Genomic DNA, 21,119 nt, shown 5'->3' on the forward strand with positions numbered 1-21,119 from the left:
CCCTATCTAAACAGCAGGGACAGCGCTGTCCCTGCTGTTAGGTCTGGGCTGCGCTGGGGATCTCGCGTGAACAGCGAGATCCCGCGCATGCCCAGTGCGGCCGGCCGGGGGACAGGAGATAGCGCATCAGTATTAACTGATGCGCTATCTCCAGAAAGGGACATCGCCGAAGGGGGGAGTTAACGCTCCCCCGCTTCGGCAGACAAGATGTCTTGTCGATGTCCCTTCCTGCTTCGCCTCGCTATTGAGGCGAAGCAGGAAGTATCATAGCGGCGCGATAAGCGCTGCTATGATACATCTGCCCCATTGTGTCCTCAGCGCCTTCTGGGATAATCACGAATATTGGCACCGTAATCAACTGGAGATCTATTTACTATTAGTAGCAACCGGAGGCAAAGGGCTAAATTTACTAAAATGGGATTCTATCAATTCTCTTCTACAAGGTGATAAATAAATAAGTAGATTCTGATTGGTTGCCCAGAGCAACATCCCATATTCATTAGAACTAACATCTAAAGGATAAATTTACTAATATGGGGAGTTATATTGCAAATGAGATGTTGCCCATAGCGACCAATTATTCCTAGGCAAGATACTGGTCTGTCTTCCCGTCCGTAAAGTGGAGTAATCCAGGGCAATTAAATGTGAAATCTCCCAATAATCAGCAAAAGCACAAGTCTAAAGGCCCCCAAGCGCTGCCGTGACTTCACCCCTCGGAGAAGCCCCCCCCCTCCCTTCAGCCGCTAGGAAGATCGCATACGATCCCAGCCAAGCGACTTGTTGCTGGCTCTGGTGCGATGCGCACGGGATTGCACACTGAATCGGACCTACTGTCCGTCGCCTGCAATTTGGGTTCTTTTCTTGCGATTGATCGCCGCAATCTCAGGAAAAGAGACAAAATTGCAGGTGAATTGCACTTTATTTGAATTGATATAACAAATGTGAGAGGCGCTGGGATTTTTTGCGGATATTTTGCACATCTCTCACCGAGATGTTGGCACCCAAAGGGTTAAGGGAAATCTGCAACTCTAATATTTATTAAATCTCCCTCTCCTGGGATTGCGGCTTTATTACTCCGTACACAGACGTGTGCGCGACGGGTTACTTGCACCAGTGACGGGTAAAGCAGCAATGGTTCCGATCCTGCGCGTCCTTCTGCTGTTTGGAGAACAAGATGATTCTCTTGCCAGGAAAGCGTCAGCCAGAGGTAATGGCATCTCAGCGTGAGCGGGGAGAAGGCCGAGCGCCTGTTTATCATCTGTACGCATCCATCTGCCAGGCAGCGTTCCCCTCCTGGGGTCTCAGGCGACAGCACCTGAGACTTCAAACGGTTCCTTTTGGAACATGGACAGAAATGTAAATCTTCTGCTGGTCGCTGGGCGAGGTGGAACTACAGACACACGGCCATATTGATGGGGACTGGTGGGATTAGATACAGAACAGCTGGCGGGAAAACTGTATTGGACGTTTCATTTCTGAGACAAGGGTTCCAGTCAGTGGATAGAAAGAGGTTTATTTACTAATCTGAGAATTCTGTAGGATATGACCTGTTGCTATGGGCAACCAACCAGGTTCTGTTTTTTTTAATTTAATTAGCACCTTTTAGAACATTGATTCCCAACTCAGTCCTCAGGTCCCCAAACAGTTCACCCAGCAGGTGACATTACTCATGACGCATTTTAAAAGATCCACAGGTGGAGATAATTACTTCACCTGTGATTCTGAGACCTGGAAAACATGCACCGTGTGGGATCCTGAGGACCGAGGTTCCTGAGGCACCATATAAAGGATCAATTATAATAAAATGCACCTTATAAACAGGGGGTTGACTTGTGAAATTTCTACCGGGTTACATCGGTGAACAAGGAAACCTAAATCTAATGCCAGCACAATTTTATTACATTCACCCAATAGTCAATATTCTGCATTCTGAATGTATGACTATTACGCAGTAAAGGGGGAGTCACAGGGGAAAATAGAAACATAGAATTGGACGGCAGCTAAGAGGGAGACTGGGACCGGAGTTACGTGCGGAGAAGGGAAAGGTGGTTTCATACTCGTTACAGCTCATTTGCACCGCAAATAACTATGAGCTGCAAAAAGTCTTGTAAGATAGCTGCTTAGCTCCCCCTTGTGGTGGTTACAAAGTATTGCAGTCTATCCCTCACCAGTAACTAAGTACATGCTGCAAATACTTTTCGATGTGCGCAGGAGCACGCATCACATGCCCACAACGCACCCTGTGGGCACCTTCAGAGAAGCAGGATAAGGGTTTGTAACAAATGTGTACACTGGTTTTATCCGGTTACAAATTACAGATGAGAGAATAGAACGTAATTTTATATTAGACAACAAGCACTTTATGAGAAATAACATTCCTCTCTCCATTTTTCTTTTGTTTCTAGATCAACGCCGAGCGATCTCCAGATCAAGTTTTTCTCCAGCTTTGTGCGTCAGTTGACTCTGTCTTCTGAGCGATCCAGAGGAAGTGCGTCGGCAGCGTTGTACAGCTTTGTATATTCATTCGTCAAACCACCTGCGAGAGCCTGTTCACACTAGTGCATGCTATCTCCGCTGTAGCCAAGGATCAGTGATCCTTACAGTCCATAGTATACACGTCACCTACAACGCTGCAGGCTTCTGTCACCGCGTAACGCACAGCGGCGATAAGGCCTAGTTACAAAGCATGGAACGGAGATCGTCCAACGAGCTGGCAGTGGAGTCTGTGTGGGAGTGAATAGACTTGTTCTACTTAATACAGCAATTGGCAGAACCAGCTGGTGCGCCCTCAATGATGTATTCAATTAGATTTACACATATCTAACATGTATATTGCGCATGATAACTGTACAACCGACAGAAAACACATACACTAAGGAGGAACGCAGAGCTGTCAGGAATATGGCAACAACAATTGTTTTTAAACATTTTATTTACATGAAGAAACGACCGTGTGGAACTACACAGCCCAGCAGGCTCTGCCACAGATTTCTTGTTAGGGCATGCTGGTACGTGTAGTTCCACAGCAGCAGGATTACTGGAGATACCCAACATAAATGGCACATCTAGGTCTGTGTAATGTCTCCAGTGCCAGCGTGATCAGAAAATGTGGAGAGAGACTGTAAATCCTCAGCTAGTCGGTTGCAAAGCCTGCTCTTATCGAGATGCCGCTCTAAGGTAATCTGCCAAAGTATCATTACATCAGATTCCTGTATGTACCCTCCGCTCTCTTTTTATAAAGCATTTGTACGTCACTCTTTGCCAGGTATACTTGGCATTCAGAGTTTTATTGCGCTGACATTGATATTGCAGTGAAGGTTTCGTCAACTCCTTGCAGGATTTCACAGCATAAAAATCACGCATGACCGAGCCAAGAGACCATATGTAACCAGCAACGACATTTGTAAAAAAAATTAAAAAAAGGCAAAAAAATTTAAAAAAGTCAAAGATGGAAAAAAAAACAATTCAAAATGAAAAAATAAAAAAGATATATTTAAAAAAAATGCATATTATGTAATGACAGTATTCCTGCCAATATACATAAATTAAAATATAAGTTCTGGTATGAATATTTATTGAATGTTTGTGATTTCCCCATCATTGTACCCAGTGGCGAATTGTTAAGACAATATAAAAAAAAAAAAGACACCTTTCCGTACAAACAAGTAGTACCCACACAGTTTATTTTTACAGTCCTCCTGACAGCGGATTTAGGAACATACGGTTTACAGAGTAGGGAACGAAATAAAAAAACAAAACATAGAAAAGTCTAACTCCTTCCCTGCTGGAGAGTTCCGTCACGTCCCTCTGTCCCGCTCCCTCTGTCAGTGAGCGAGCTACGGGGTGCAGTATACAAAAGAGCACGTGACCACGTCTATCTGACCGCATAGATCTAGGTAACCACTTGCTTAAATATTAATAAAAATACAATCTTTATAGATTTCATGGGACTACAAAAAAGAGAGGAATTACAATACATATAGGATTTACAATAGGCAGTTTGTCTTCTTCGTTGGCCTGCATTCACTATCCCCCCCCACCCTCCCCCCAAAAAACCGCTGAGGCTGAAGGCTGATCATCATCTACGAAAGCTTTAAGTGTTAGACTTTACACAGTTACTACAAGTGGCACTTTGTCACCATTATTAATTTTTTTTTCTTTTTTTTTTTTTTACACATCACATGATCATCTGAAGGTAACATTTAAAAAATATATCTGAGTGAAAATCTTGACGTTCACGCACACACACACGCCACGAGCTGGTTACAGAAGCCGTCGTAGGCCCGGGGTCTGCAGCGCTTGATTGTAGTTCATGTTTATTTTATTTAAAAGCAGCTCACAGTCCGGTAGAGACCGGAATTAATCCAAACGTGGGTAAGTAACATTAGGGGAACTTTTTGTGGGGTTTTTTTTTGTTAATTTTTTTTCCTTTTTTTTTGTGTCTTTGAACAATAGCGTCTTTTTATGCAAACACTGTGATTGGTTAAAACTTTCTGAAAACTTCAGTTTCTGTGCAAAAAAAAAAAAAAAAAAGAAGGAAATGGATTATTTCCACCAAACTGCGCCCTAGTAACCCGGTTTTGCTATAAATAGTTCACATTTTGACCAATTATTTCGGAAGCCTTTGGAAGTAAGTCTGTAACGTGCGCCGTAGTTCTGTGTTATGATCCCTTTCCCCCACCAGTGGAATGTTCTACTGCTGTCCTTGCAGAGGGGGAGGATTCTGATGTGAGGTCAGGCCGCGCGGGTACCATGCTGTGAGCAGGATATCAGAGAAAGTGAGTGGACTGCTCCGCTAGCCTCTGTGTCTGGAGAAATGGCCGCTGCTGGTTGTTTGGCCGAGTCACGTCATCTGTTTGCCGGGAAATAGTTTGGGTCCAGGTAATTGTAACGGGTGCTGTGTGGCACGCAGTAATCTCTGTCTAGGAATGTCTCTGCTCTGTACACCGGCTCCAGGTGGTGATCCTCTTTGTGCGTCTGCGTTTCAAATAAACTGTAATATAGAGAGACGGTAATTACTAGGGTGACTGGCGGGAACGGCACAATGGGGTGGGCACATACAACAGTATTTTTCTATGAACAGAATATGGTCTCAGAAGCTCTTAGGGGTCGATGCAATTAAGCGCAAGCTTTTCAGCAGCAGCTGCACTTTACGGCAGCCCAAACTCGCACCAATCGGCTAAGGGTCGGTCAGCATTTTTGGGACAACGGGATGAGATGTGAGATTGCCGGGGATTCCAATGCTGCAGTTAGAGACCCGCACCCTTCACATGTAATTGGCCCTTAGACCATAGGTTCCCAAACTGTGCTGTGGCACATGACAAAATCTAATTCTGACCAATGTAATATGCAAATGGTGGATATAGAGAAGTAAATCCTGTCCATTACCACAAGACCGACCCCAAGGATCAGATATAAACACTTCATTTTATATATTTTTTTCTGATTTCATAAATGATCAACCTCTGGCCTATGGGTGGCGTGAAATAACAACAGTTCAGGAACCACTTCCTTAGACCAGAGCAGCACCCCCAGTGGTCACAGTAACACACTGCATGCTCCTAACTACAAAGCGTTTCAGTATCTGAATGATTTAGTACAGGCATGTCCAAACTATGGCCCTCCAGCTCTTGTGAAACTACAGGTCCCATCATGCCTTGCCACAGTTTTGCTAAAACCATGGCAAGGCATGCTGGGATGTGCAGTTGCACCACACTTTGGACATGCCTGGTTTAGTAGATGCATCCGGGTTTCCCATGTAGTCTCCTGGTCGTTACTTGCTCTGTGTTTCAATCTCTTCTCAGCCTCATATATGAGGACACAATGCAGGTGGGAGTGTGTGTCCTGCAGAGCATTACAGCTAGGTGGGAGCGTGTGTCCTGCAGAGCATTACAGCTAGGTGGGAGCGTGTGTCCTGCAGAGCATTACAGCTAGGTGGGAGCGTGCGTCCTGCAGAGCATTACAGCTAGGTGGGAGCGTGCGTCCTGCAGAGCATTACAGCTAGGTGGGGGCCTGTGTCCTGCAGAGCATTACAGCTAGGTGGGGGCCTGTGTCCTGCAGAGCATTACAGCTAGGTGGGGGCCTGTGTCCTGCAGAGCATTACAGCTAGGTGGGGGCCTGTGTCCTGCAGAGCATTACAGCTAGGTGGGGGCCTGTGTCCTGCAGAGCATTACAGCTAGGTGGGGGCCTGTGTCCTGCAGAGCATTACAGCTAGGTGGGGGCCTGTGTCCTGCAGACCATTACAGCTAGGTGGGGGCCTGTGTCCTGCAGACCATTACAGCTAGGTGGGGGCCTGTGTCCTGCAGAGCATTACAGCTAGGTGGGAGCGTGCGCCCTGCAGAGCATTACAGCTAGGTAGGAGCGTGCGTCCTGCAGAGCATTACAGCTAGGTAGGAGCGTGCGTCCTGCAGAGCATTACAGCTAGGTGGGAGCGTGCGTCCTGCAGAGCATTACAGCTAGGTAGGAGCCTGTGTCCTGCAGAGCATTACAGCTAGGTGGGAGCGTGCGTCCTGCAGAGCATTACAGCTAGGTAGGAGCCTGTGTCCTGCAGAGCATTACAGCTAGGTGGGAGCCTGTGTCCTGCAGAGCATTACAACCAGGTGGGGGCCTGTGTCCTGCAGAGCATTACAGCTAGGTGGGAGCGTGCGCCCTGCAGAGCATTACAGCTAGGTGGGGGCCTGTGTCCTGCAGAGCATTACAGCTAGGCAGGCATGTTTGCCATCAGACCAGGACGATTAGATGCAGATGTACACTCACCAGTCAGAGCACGAGTCACAAAAATCCACAGCCACCTGGGGCGGACAGTCCTGACAGTGCCACCGGATACCCTGGATAGGATCTGTCCCGCAGTTATCACACTGCAAGAAAGCACAATGATACACAACTCAGTGTACAAGGCACAAGCAAAATAACACAAAATCACAAAGGGTCCAAGACTGTACTGGGTCCCTGACCAGGATAAGGATCCCTGGGAGACATCACGTCCTGGTGTCCTCCGTACAGGCACATTACATCTGCCCCCCTGCAGTGCAGCATGGCCATTTTGAGAACACATTTGTCCTGGGGTGTGAGTTAGGCCCTAAGCCTGATACTCAGCATAAATCGGGTGCGAGCAGGTTTGGAAAGCAGACAGGACACAATTACCAAGGTCTCATGTTCCCCTCTAGTTACCAGTCAGGGCGACGTATAACGGGGAGGACAGTAACGTACCTATATCTGTACACCTGTCCTCTGCGTACCGGCCCCAGGCAATACAGCAGGGAGGTGTATTACACGGCACAGCAGTCTGACACCGTTACATGGGGCAGAGTAACGCCCACTGCGGCGGACGAGAACATACGGACGCTGCCATTAATTCCCAGCATGCACCTCATTGCAGGACTTACTTTGAATCCGACATGCTGCACGAATCCGCTCTCTACCTCCATCTCTTGGAGTCTTTGCTTCTTCAATTTCTTGAGTTTGAGTAGTTCTTTGTACTCTGCCAGACCGCGGCAGGCGGCGGGAATCGTCTCCTCGTCCTGTGTGACAAGCAGAGCGGAGAGACGTCAGCGGATAATCCTGCTAGACCAGCGGCAGGTGCACAGCCTCCCCCAACCGCCAGCGAGTCCTTCTCCTGTGCTGGAAGCACACAATGCCGGGAAACCTCTGAACCCCAACCCTGCCGTGGGGATACCCCGACACTTAGGAGGCTTTCCGGTACATTATCCGGCTTAGCGACACAAAACCTCCCTCTTCTTCCAGTCCAGGCCTGGCCAACCTGTGGTTCTCCAGCTGCTGTGAAACTACAAGTCCCAGCATGCCTTGCCAGTTTTACTATTAGGAAATGTTAAACCTGTGGCAGGGCATGCTGGGATGTGTAGTTTCACAGCAGCTGGCAAGTCATAGATTGGCCAGGCCTGTTCCACTCTAACCATTAATGAAGCAGCAGGATACTTAATGCCCTACAATAAGATTAAGAACACAGTGTAACCATTAGGGTACAACGTTCTCGAGGGGTGGGGGTGGGAGGTTGTAATGGAGATTTGGTTCCTTATATCGAGGGCAATGATGAATTGGTATTGTATTGCCTGTATACAGAATGGCATCTTATAAGTTATCTATAAACATAACAGACTAACGACTTCCAATTGGCTGCAGAAATAGCAAACATGCTACAGCCAATAGAAAGCCACCACATATTGCCACGGGCAGATATAGCGGTAAGGGCGCCACTAGGCAGAACAGTAACGGCTGACCCCCTCCTTGCCTAAATGTATTATTTTCATTGGTTGGCTATAAGCCCTCATTTGGTGATCGCCAATTTAATAGAACAAAGAAAAAGCCACTAACTGGCATTTTTTATTAATTATATATACATACAGCGTACAGGGGCAGTACACTCAGTTTCAGATGGTATATACGGTACTTGTGTATTATCTGGGCGCCTGATATTTTCATCGGGTCAGAAAAATCATGTCAATTGCATCGCATGCAACCAAATCGCATGCGATGGACGCGATTTTTCCATAGGAGTCAATGTAAAATGGTCCCAAATGGTCCCTGAGACCATTAGGGTCAATGTGAAATGCCCCTCAGGCCCCCTCATTGTTAACGCCACCCCACCATCAATGCCAACCCGAAGCATGGCGAGCGCAGCGAGCCCGCGAGGGGCGGCGGTATGCGTCCTCCGACCTTTTCATACCCCCACTATCCACGTCGGCGTGGAGTTGATTTTATATAGTGTGGTGAGCGCAGCGAGCCCCGCGAGGGGACACATGATACCAGTGAAGTAATGCGCGGCCGCTCGCCACGCTTCGGGCTCGGTGGCTCGCTGCGCTTGCCACACTATATAAAATCAACTCCACGCCGACGTGGATAGTGGGGGTATGAAAAGGTCGGAGGACGCGTACTGCCGCCGCACGCCATGCTTCGGGTTGCTGGTGGGGTGGCGTTAACAATGAGGGGGCCTGGGGGGCATTTCACATTGACCCTAATAGTCTCAGGGACCATTTAACATTGATTCCTATGGAAAATCGCGTCAATCGCATCGCATGCGATTTGGTTGCATGCGATTGACGCAATCTTAAGTTAAGGCATGCAATTAACAATATCGGGCGCCCAGATAATACACAAGTACCGTATGTACAGTACAGGGGGAATATATTCAGGCTGACAGCACCAACCCAAGCATGGTGCTGACCCTGGCAGCATGTTCACCCCTGCGGATTACCTGTCACTAGTACAGTACAACAGTATCTGCAGACAGTGGCCAGAGGCGGTGGTTCATGGAGGCCAGAGACGGTGGCTAGAACAATAGAGGCCGAGAACCGCATGCGTCTGCTGCAAGACTATAGTTATGTAAAGAACATTTCTCAGGCGCAATTACCGAGACGTCATCGTCGTCGTCACCAGCGCCATCAAGGTCCCGGCTGTAGAAACTGGAGTGGTCGTCGTCCTCTTCCATGAACACGGGCGGCTCGTGAGAGGTCATGAAGGTGGAGGGCTTAAACAGATGCTTGTTGAGAATGTGTTGCCGCTTGCTTGTAGCCTGAGGGACCGTCAGGAAATGCGTTACCAAAGATGGCAGATAAGGGAGCGGTTACTAGGGCAGCGACACAATCGTACTATAGACATGCTTACGTAACTGGCGCAACCGGTACAATAATAAAAAGGTGTATGTGCTAAGCCTTGGAGAGAGATAAAGTACCAATCACTCTGTAATGTGGCAGTTAGTTTATCACTCTCTGAGGCTTAGTACATAGACTGCAAAGTCATTGAACAGACACAAATTAGCTCAAATTGTGGTGCAGAGAGATAATTTGTCACACACACACACACACCAGATGTGCCACAAACACCACATGTAGGAAGCCACAAACACCACATGTAGGAAGCCACAAATCCCACGTGTAGGAAGCCACGTTCATGTGTGACAACCAAGACCTGGTTCTTACCTTCTTGGAGTACATGTAGAGGTTTGGAGTCCGCCCTGGCACAGGAATACCAGCTTTGGTCAATTTTATGAAGTATTTCTGCACTCGGCTGGCAACCTGCCGAAACAATGAGAACGGGAGAGGTGACACAGCCGCGGGAGGGGTGACGCAGATAGCCGCGGGAGGGGTGACGCAGATAGCCGCGGGAGGGGTGACGCAGACAGCCGCGGGAGGGGTGACGCAGACAGCCGCGGGAGGGGTGACGCAGACAGCCGCGGGAGGGGTGACGCAGACAGCCGCGGGAGGGGTGACGCAGACAGCCGCGGGAGGGGTAACGCAGACAGCCGCAGGAGGGGGGGACGCAGATAGCCGCGGGAGGGGTGACGCAGATACACAACAACTAGAATCTCACCAAAAGCTAAATGCATTTATTCAATGTCCTCACAACAGTTTCTGTTGCAACAATCTGTAATGGGAGTGTGACGGCAGGGTGCCATGTACCCCAGCACAGAGGGGGAGAGTGATGACCCAGCACAGGCCACAATACAGGGTGGCAAAGATGGGTGGGTGCCCATGTACCCCAGCACAGGCCACAGCGTAGGGGCAGAGAGACGGCAGGACACCCAGCTAACCCACCGCATCCAGCACAGGCCACAGCGTAGGGGCAGAGAGACGGCAGGACACCCAGCTACCCCACCGCATCCAGTACAGGCCACAGCGTAGGGGCAGAGAGACGTCAGGACACCCAGCTAACCCACCGCATCCAGCACAGGCCACAGCATAGGGGCAGAGAGACACCAGGACACACAGGTACCCCACCGCATCCAGTACAGGCCACAGCGTAGGGGCAGAGAGACGGCAGGACACCCAGCTACCCCACCGCATCCAGCACATGCCACAGCGTAGGGGCAGAGAGACGGCAGGACACCCAGCTACCCCACCGCATCCAGCACATGCCACAGCGTAGGGGCAGAGAGACGGCAGGACACCCAGCTACCCAACCGCATCCTGCACAGGCCACAGCATTGGGGCAGAGAGAAGGCAGGACACCCAGCTACCCCACCGCATCCAGGACAGGCCACAGCGTAGGGACAGAGAGACGTCAGGACACCCAGCTACCCCACCGCATCCAGTACAGGCCACAGCGTATGGACAGAGAGACGGCAGGACAACCAGCTACCCCACCGCATCCAGCACAGGCCACAGCGTAGGGGCAGAGAGACGGCAGGACACCCAGCTACCCCACCGCATCCAGCACAGGCCACAGCGTAGGGGCAGAGAGACGGCAGGACACCCAGCTACCCCACCGCATCCAGCACAGGCCACAGCGTAGGGGCAGAGAGACGTCAGGACACCCAGCTACCCCACCGCATCCAGCACAGGCCACAGCGTAGGGGCAGAGAGACGGCAGGACACCCAGCTACCCCAACGCATCCAGTACAGGCCACAGCGTAGGGGCAGAGAGACGGCAGGACAACCAGTTACCCCACCGCATCCAGTACAGACCACAGCGTAGGGGCAGAGAGACGGCAGGACACCCAGCTAACCCACCGCATCCAGTACAGACCACAGCGTAGGGGCAGAGAGACGTCAGGACACCCAGTTACCCCACCGTATCCAATACAGACCAAAGCGTAGGGGCAGAGAGACGGCAGGACACCCAGCTACCCCACCGCATCCAGCACAGGCCACAGCGTAGGGACAGAGAGACGGCAGGACACCCAGCTACCCCACCGCATCCAGCACAGGCCACAGCGTAGGGGGCAGAGAGACGTCAGGACACCCAGCTACCCCACCGCATCCAGCACAGACCACAGCGTAGGGGCAGAGAGACGTCAAGACACCCAGCTACCCCACCGCATCCAGTACAGGCCACAGCGTATGGACAGAGAGACGGCAGGACACCCAGCTACCCCACCGCATCCAGTACAGACCACAGCGTAGGGGCAGAGAGACGGCAGGACACCCAGTTACCCCACCGCATCCAGTACAGACCACAGCGTAGGGGCAGAGAGACGGCAGGACACCCAGCTACCCCACCGCATCCAGTACAGTCCACAGCGTAGGGGCAGAGAGACGGCAGGACACCCAGCTACCCCACCGCATCCAGCACAGGCCACAGCGTAGGGACAGAGAGACGGCAGGACACCCAGTTACCCCACCGCATCCAGCACAGGCCACAGCGTAGGGACAGAGAGACGGCAGGACACCCAGCTACCCCACCGCATCCAGCACAGGCCACAGCGTAGGGACAGAGAGACGGCAGGACACCCAGCTATCCCACCGCATCCAGTACAGACCACAGCGTAGGGGCAGAGAGACGGCAGGACACCCAGCTACCCCACCACATCCTGTACAGGCCACAGCGTAGGGGCAGAGAGACGTCAGGACACCCAGCTACCCCACCGCATCCAGTACAGGCCACAGCGTAGGGGCAGAGAGACGGCAGGACACCCAGCTACCCCACCGCATCCAGCACAGACCACAGCATAGGGGCAGAGAGACGGCAGGACACCCAGCTACCCCACCGCATCCAGCACAGGCCACAGCGTAGGGGCAGAGAGACGTCAGGACACCCAGCTACCCCACCGCATCCAGTACAGGCCACAGCGTAGGGGCAGAGAGACGGCAGGACACCCAGTTACCCCACCGCATCCAGTACAGGCCACAGCGTAGGGGCAGAGAGACGGTAGGACACCCAGCTACCCCACCGCATCCAGTACAGACCACAGCGTAGGAACAGAGAGACGGCAGGACACCCAGTTACCCCACCGCATCCAGTACAGACCACAGCGTAGGGGCAGAGAGACGGCAGGACACCCAGCTACCCCACCACATCCTGTACAGGCCACAGCGTAGGGGCAGAGAGACGGCAGGACAACCAGCTACCCCACCGCATCCAGCACAGGCCACAGCGTAGGGACAGAGAGACGGCAGGACACCCAGCTACCCCACCGCATCCAGTACAGACCACAGCGTAGGGGCAGAGAGACGGCAGGACACCCAGCTACCCCACCACATCCTGTACAGGCCACAGCGTAGGGGCAGAGAGACGGCAGGACACCCAGTTACCCCACCGCATCCAGTACAGGCCACAGCGTAGGGGCAGAGAGACGGTAGGACACCCAGCTACCCCACCGCATCCAGTACAGACCACAGCGTAGGAACAGAGAGACGGCAGGACACCCAGTTACCCCACCGCATCCAGTACAGACCACAGCGTAGGGGTAGGGGCAGAGAGACGGCAGGACACCCAGCTACCCCACCACATCCTGTACAGGCCACAGCATAGGGGCAGAGAGACGGCAGGACACCCAGCTACCCCACCGCATCCAGCACAGGCCACAGCGTAGGGACAGAGAGACGGCAGGACACCCAGCTACCCCACCGCATCCAGTACAGACCACAGCGTAGGGGCAGAGAGACGGCAGGACACCCAGCTACCCCACCACATCCTGTACAGGCCACAGCGTAGGGGCAGAGAGACGGCAGGACAACCAGTTACCCCACCGCATCCAGTACAGACCACAGCGTAGGGGCAGAGAGACGGCAGGACAACCAGCTACCCCACCGCATCCAGTACAGACCACAGCGTAGGGGCAGAGAGACGTCAGGACACCCAGCTACCCCACCGCATCCAGTACAGGCCACAGCGTAGGGGCAGAGAGACGGCAGGACACCCAGCTACCCCACCGCATCCAGCACAGACCACAGCATAGGGGCAGAGAGACGGCAGGACACCCAGCTACCCCACCGCATCCAGCACAGGCCACAGCGTAGGGGCAGAGAGACGTCAGGACACCCAGCTACCCCACCGCATCCAGCACAGACCACAGCGTAGGAACAGAGAGACGGCAGGACACCCAGTTACCCCACCGCATCCAGTACAGACCACAGCGTAGGAACAGAGAGACGGCAGGACACCCAGTTACCCCACCGCATCCAGTACAGACCACAGCGTAGGGGCAGAGAGACGGCAGGACACCCAGCTACCCCACCGCATCCAGTACAGGCCACAGCATAGGGGCAGAGAGACGGCAGGACACCCAGCTACCCCACCGCATCCAGTACAGGCCACAGTGTAGGGGCAGAGAGACGGCAGGACACCCAGCTACCCCACCGCATCCAGTACAGGCCACAGCATAGGGGCAGAGAGACGGCAGGACACCCAGCTACCCCACCTCATCCAGTACAGGCCACAGCATAGGGGCAGAGAGACGGCAGGACACCCAGCTACCCCACCTCATCCAGTACAGGCCACAGCGTAGGGGCAGAGAGATGGCAGGACACCCAGCTACCCCACCTGTGCAGGGTGTATCGCCACTCACTTGTTTAGCCGTCCGGTTTCCCAGCTCATCCGCAATCTTCTGCCACCTCTTGGACTCCACCTCTTCCGGAGGAAACTTCAAGAGAAGCTGCTCCAACCTTTTCTATAAATTCATAAATGGTGTAAGACACGATCAGCGCCAGGTGGAACGAGCAAATAATGGCAGATACACTGCAACAATGTATCAGATAGCAGAAAATAACCCACATGCTTCCAGCACGGCTCATAACCGGCACCAGTATCGCCACCTAGAGGCAGTACATGAAAGTAATATGTGACATGACATTTCCTACCATGCCTCAGTACCAACGACTGCATGTATAACAGGGCACAGAGCCCTGTGTAACCCCAAACTAAGAACCATTACCTGCTCTTCCACCGTCCACAACTGATTGAAGGTCCCAGGTCTGGAGTCCATACAGAGTCTGCCTCTTATCTGTGATACACAGGACAATATCAGATCAGGAACTTCATTATATAACACAAAACGTGAGGGCTGGAGGGGGCCGGGGGCCATCTCTACGTGTACATATAAACGTGGGGCAGTACAGAAGGTGTAATGGTTATAGCATTACTGCCTCACAGCACTGAGGTCATGGGTTCTATTCCCACCATGTGTTATATATACGGGGCAGTACGGATGGTGTAATGGTTACATTACTGCCTCACAGCACTGAGGTCATGGGTTCTATCCCCACCATGTGTTATATATACGGGGCAGTACGGACGGTGTAATGGTTACATTACTGCCTCACAGCACTGAGGTCATGGGTTCTATTCCCACCATGTGTTATATATAGGGGGCAGTACGGACGGTGTAATGGTTAGCATTACTGCCTCACAGCGCTGAGGTTATGGGTTCTATGCCCACCATGTGTTATATATACGGGGCAGTACGGATGGTGTAATGGTTTTAGCATTACTGCCTCACAGCGCTGAGGTCATGGGTTCTATCCCCACCATGTGTTATATATACAGGGCAGTACGAATGGTGTAATGGTTACATTACTGCCTCACAGCGCTGAGGTCATGGGTTCTATCCCCACCATGTGTTATATATACAGGGCAGTACGAATGGTGTAATGGTTACATTACTGCCTCACAGCGCTGAGGTCATGGGTTCTATCCCCACCATCTCCTATATATTTGGCTACATCTGTCACTCAAAGTGGGTGTCTGTGTCTATAACGCTCTGTTCCTGGACTTTCCTCTTAATGTGTGATTGCCTTCATCTGTGCTGAACACCTTTCTGAGAAATTAACCTGTTTAAAACAGGTGATGGCAATCATACATTAAGGGGAAGTCTAGAAACAGAGCATTGTGTCCCTCCTGGAGAGGGTCATGTTGGGAGGTATGTGACAGAGAACCAGCCCAGTGAGCCCACAGACAGTGGCAGACACCCACTGCCTTCCCATGTTGCCCAGCACTGCTACTCCACAGCCACCAGGTGAGCGCCCCCTCCCGCGATTTGCGGCAAAACTCCCCCCCCGCGCGCCCCCCCCTCCCACGACTCGCGGCAAAAACACCCGCTCCCCCGCGACCCCCCCTACCGTGATTCGCAGCAAAATCACCCCCGCGAACCCCCCTCCCGCGATTCGCTGCAAAAAGAACCCCCCCACGCAATTCGTGGCATAACCACCACCCCGCGACCCCCCCCTCCCGCGAATCGCGGCAAACCCTCCCCCGTGACACACCCCCCCGATTCGCGGAAAAAACACCCCCCCCCGCGACCTCCCTCCCGCGATTCGCGGCAAAAAGAACCCCCCCCCCCGCGACCCCCCCTTGCACGATTGGCGGCACCCCCCCTGCGACCCCCCCCCCGCAATTCGCAGCAGCCCCAGGATTAAATGGCACATGCAAAACACTGACATGGCTATGGTCGACAATGAAAAAGGTTGACATGAGTTTTTGAAGATTTATTTTTAATTTTTTTAATTTTTTCATATTCATTGTCATGTGTCGACATGGACACCAATGAAGTGGCACACTTATGTCAACATTTACATGTGTTGACCTTTCTGTGTTGATTTTTTCTTGTGGCGATTCGCGTCACACCCCCCCGCAACCCCCCCTCCCGCGATTCGCGGCACCCCCCGTGACCCCCCACCTCCCGCAATTCGCGGCAACCCCCCACCGGAACCCCTGTGAACCCCGCCCGCCCGCGATTCGCGGCACCCACCCCCGCGACCCCCCCTCCCGCAATTCGCGGCAGCTCCAGAATTAAATTGCACATGGAAAACACTCACATGGCTATGGTCGACAATGAAAAAGGTTGACATGAGTTTTTGAAGATTTATTTCATTTTTTGAATGTTTTCATATTCATTGTCATGTGTCAACATGGACACCAATGAAGTGGCACACTTATGTCAACATTTACATGTGTTGACCTTTCTGTGTTGATTTTTTCTTGTGGCGATTTGCGTCACACCCCCCCCACCCCCCCACAACCGCGATTCACGGCACACACACACCTCCCCCGCGATTCTCGGCACCCCATCCCGTGACCCCCCCTCCCGTGATTCACGGCACACCCCCGCGACCCCCCCTCCCATGATTCGCCGCAACCCCCGCCCCGTAACCCCCCCTCCCGCGATTCGCGGCACCCACCCCCGCGACCCCCCCTCCCGCAATTCGCGGCACCCCCCGCGATTCGCGGCAGCTCCAGAATTAAATTGCACATGGAAAACACTGACATGGCTATGGTCGACAATGAAAAAGGTTGACATGAGTTTTTGAAGTTTTTTTTTTTTCATTTTTTGAATGTTTTCATATTCATTCTCATGTGTCGACATGGACACCAATGAAGTGCCACACTTATGTCAACATTTACATGTGTTGACCTTTCTGTGTTGATTTTTTCTTGTGGCGATTCGCGTCACACCCCCCCCACCCCCCCGCAACCCCCACTCCCGCGATTCACGGCACACACACACACACACACCCCCCGCGATTCTCGGCACCCCACCCCGTGACCCCCCCTCCCGTGATTCACGGCACACCCCCCGCGACCCCCCCTACCATGATTCGCCGCAACCCCCGCCCCCGTAACCCCCCTCCCGCGATTTGCGGCAACCCACCCCGCGACCCCCCTCCCGCGATTCTCTGCAATCCCTCCCCTCCCGCGATTCGCAGCATCCACCCCCCCACAACCCCCCCTCCTGCAATTCGCGGCACCCCCCGCGACCCCCCCTCCTGCAATTCGCGGCACCCTCCGCGACCCCCCCTCCCGCGATTCGCGGACACCTAAGTTGCAATACAGGGCATCTTTCATACAATTCTAACCATATTTCTCATATACAAACGTTCACAAATTAAGGGGGCGCAGCCCCTTACGACGGTGTGAAGAGCGCCCGTAGGGCGCGATGAATCACCTAGTGTGTTATATATACAGGGCAGTACGAATGGTGTAATGGTTAGTATTACTGCCTCACAGCCAATGTTCCCTCTTATTTTACGAAGGCTGTGTGCGGCTAAAGATTTTGGCTGTGCAACTTTGGAAGGAAATTTAAATTTTTGTGCGTCACATATATAACTGGAAAATAACGTTCAGCATTTGTGTTAACTTTACTTCAAAATGATATTAAACATTCAAAATACAGTACACAATGTAGTTAATGGGTGAAACACACATTAATTGAGTCCACAACTGCAAAAAGGGACCACTGCTGCTTTGTGCGCTCAGTTGTAATTTCTGTGCGCACGCTCGTCAAGGTGTGTGCGCACAGCTTAGAGGGAACACTGCTCACAGCACTGAGGTCATGGGTTCTATCCCCACCATGTGTTATATATACGGGGCAGTACGGACGGTGTAATGGTTAGCATTACTGCCTCACAGCACTGAGGTCATGGGTTCTATTCCCACCATGTGTTATATATAGGGGGCAGTACGGACGGTGTAATGGTTAGCATTACTGCCTCACAGCGCTGAGGTTATGGGTTCTATGCCCACCATGTGTTATATATACGGGGCAGTACGGATGGTGTAATGGTTTTAGCATTACTGCCTCACAGCACTGAGGTCATGGGTTCTATCCCCACCATGTGTTATATATACGGGGCAGTACGGACGGTGTAATGGTTAGCATTACTGCCTCACAGCACTGAGGTCATGGGTTCTATCCCCACCATCTGTTATATATACAGGGCAGTACGAATGGTGTAATGGTTAGTATTACTGCCTCACAGCCAATGTTCCCTCTTATTTTACGAAGGCTGTGTGCGGCTAAAGATTTTGGCTGTGCAACTTTGGAAGGAAATTTAAATTTTTGTGCGTCACATATATAACTGGAAAATAACGTTCAGCATTTGTGTTAACTTTACTTCAAAATGATATTAAACATTTAAACATTCAAAATACAGTACACAATGTAGTTAATGGGTGAAACACACATTAATTGAGTCCACAACTGCAAAAAGGGACCACTGCTGCTTTGTGCGCTCAGTTGTAATTTCTGTGCGCATGCTCGTCAAGGTGTGTGCGCACAGCTTAGAGGGAACACTGCTCACAGCACTGAGGTCATGGGTTCTATCCCCACCATGTGTTATATATACGGGGCAGTACGGACGGTGTAATGGTTAGCATTACTGCCTCACAGCACTGAGGTCATGGGTTCTATTCCCACCATGTGTTATATATAGGGGGCAGTACGGACGGTGTAATGGTTAGCATTACTGCCTCACAGCGCTGAGGTTATGGGTTCTATGCCCACCATGTGTTATATATACGGGGCAGTACGGATGGTGTAATGGTTTTAGCATTACTGCCTCACAGCACTGAGGTCATGGGTTCTATCCCCACCATGTGTTATATATACGGGGCAGTACGGACGGTGTAATGGTTAGCATTACTGCCTCACAGCACTGAGGTCATGGGTTCTATCCCCACCATGTGTTATATATACAGGGCAGTACGAATGGTGTAATGGTTAGTATTACTGCCTCACAGCCAATGTTCCCTCTTATTTTACGAAGGCTGTGTGCGGCTAAAGATTTTGGCTGTGCAACTTTGGAAGGAAATTTAAATTTTTGTGCGTCACATATATAAACTGGAAAATAACGTTCAGCATTTGTGTTAACTTTACTTCAAAATGATATTAAACATTTAAACATTCAAAATACAGTACACAATGTAGTTAATGGGTGAAACACACATTAATTGAGTCCACTTCAAAATGATATTAAACATTTAAACATTCAAAATACAGTACACAATGTAGTTAATGGGTGAAACACACATTAATTGAGTCCACAACTGCAAAAAGGGACCACTGCTGCTTTGTGCGCTCAGTTGTAATTTCTGTGCGCACGCTCGTCAAGGTGTGTGCGCACAGCTTAGAGGGAACACTGCTCACAGCACTGAGGTCATGGGTTCTATCCCCACCATGTGTTATATATACGGGGCAGTACGGACGGTGTAATGGTTAGCATTACTGCCTCACAGCACTGAGGTCATGGGTTCTATCCCCACCATCTGTTATATATACAGGGCAGTACGAATGGTGTAATGGTTAGTATTACTGCCTCACAGCCAATGTTCCCTCTTATTTTACGAAGGCTGTGTGCGGCTAAAGATTTTGGCTGTGCAACTTTGGAAGGAAATTTAAATTTTTGTGCGTCACATATATAACTGGAAAATAACGTTCAGCATTTGTGTTAACTTTACTTCAAAATGATATTAAACATTTAAACATTCAAAATACAGTACACAATGTAGTTAATGGGTGAAACACACATTAATTGAGTCCACAACTGCAAAAAGGGACCACTGCTGCTTTGTGCGCTCAGTTGTAATTTCTGTGCGCATGCTCGTCAAGGTGTGTGCGCACAGCTTAGAGGGAACACTGCTCACAGCACTGAGGTCATGGGTTCTATCCCCACCATGTGTTATATATACGGGGCAGTACGGACGGTGTAATGGTTAGCATTACTGCCTCACAGCACTGAGGTCATGGGTTCTATTCCCACCATGTGTTATATATAGGGGGCAGTACGGACGGTGTAATGGTTAGCATTACTGCCTCACAGCGCTGAGGTTATGGGTTCTATGCCCACCATGTGTTATATATACGGGGCAGTACGGATGGTGTAATGGTTTTAGCATTACTGCCTCACAGCACTGAGGTCATGGGTTCTATCCCCACCATGTGTTATATATACGGGGCAGTACGGACGGTGTAATGGTTAGCATTACTGCCTCACAGCACTGAGGTCATGGGTTCTATCCCCACCATGTGTTATATATACAGGGCAGTACGAATGGTGTAATGGTTAGTATTACTGCCTCACAGCCAATGTTCCCTCTTATTTTACGAAGGCTGTGTGCGGCTAAAGATTTTGGCTGTGCAACTTTGGAAGGAAATTTAAATTTTTGTGCGTCACATATATAAACTGGAAAATAACGTTCAGCATTTGTGTTAACTTTACTTCAAAATGATATTAAACATTTAAACATTCAAAATACAGTACACAATGTAGTTAATGGGTGAAACACACATTAATTGAGTCCACTTCAAAATGATATTAAACATTTAAACATTCAAAATACAGTACACAATGTAGTTAATGGGTGAAACACACATTAATTGAGTCCACAACTGCAAAAAGGGACCACTGCTGCTTTGTGCGCTCAGTTGTAATTTCTGTGCGCACGCTCGTCAAGGTGTGTGCGCACAGCTTAGAGGGAACACTGCTCACAGCACTGAGGTCATGGGTTCTATCCCCACCATGTGTTATATATACGGGGCAGTACGGACGGTGTAATGGTTAGCATTACTGCCTCACAGCGCTGAGGTCATGGGTTCTATTCCCACCATGTGTTATATATAGGGGGCAGTACGGACGGTGTAATGGTTAGCATTACTGCCTCACAGCACTGAG

The 21,119-nt window shown here is 51.0% G+C and overlaps 2 protein-coding genes across 5 annotated transcripts in view; one reads left to right on the plus strand and one right to left on the minus strand.

Moving 5' to 3' along the window:
* AK5 (adenylate kinase 5) overlaps nt 1-3,569 on the plus strand; it is a 167,752-nt gene extending 164,183 nt beyond the window's left edge. Inside the window, exon 14 of the mRNA XM_083157793.1 lies at nt 2,406-3,569. Coding sequence (XP_083013919.1) covers nt 2,406-2,474 — 69 coding nt within the window. The 3' untranslated portion in view covers nt 2,475-3,569. The remainder of the gene's footprint in view (nt 1-2,405) is intronic.
* Nucleotides 3,570-3,666: 97 nt separating this feature from the next.
* Nucleotides 3,667-21,119, minus strand: part of ZZZ3 (zinc finger ZZ-type containing 3) — a 56,489-nt gene continuing 39,036 nt past the window's right edge. For all 4 annotated transcript variants that reach the window (XM_083157789.1, XM_083157791.1, XM_083157790.1 and 1 more), the window contains exons 6-12: nt 14,609-14,677; nt 14,243-14,344; nt 9,936-10,031; nt 9,368-9,529; nt 7,386-7,520; nt 6,757-6,857; nt 3,667-4,993 (exon numbers count right to left, since the gene is read on the minus strand). In XM_083157789.1, coding sequence (XP_083013915.1) covers nt 4,849-4,993; nt 6,757-6,857; nt 7,386-7,520; nt 9,368-9,529; nt 9,936-10,031; nt 14,243-14,344; nt 14,609-14,677 — 810 coding nt within the window. In that variant the 3' untranslated portion in view covers nt 3,667-4,848. The remainder of the gene's footprint in view (nt 4,994-6,756; nt 6,858-7,385; nt 7,521-9,367; nt 9,530-9,935; nt 10,032-14,242; nt 14,345-14,608; nt 14,678-21,119) is intronic.

The sequence above is a fragment of the Crinia signifera genome, chromosome 8 (assembly GCF_055691185.1).
Source record: "Crinia signifera chromosome 8, ASM5569118v1, whole genome shotgun sequence".
NCBI classification, from domain to species: domain Eukaryota; kingdom Metazoa; phylum Chordata; class Amphibia; order Anura; family Myobatrachidae; genus Crinia; species Crinia signifera.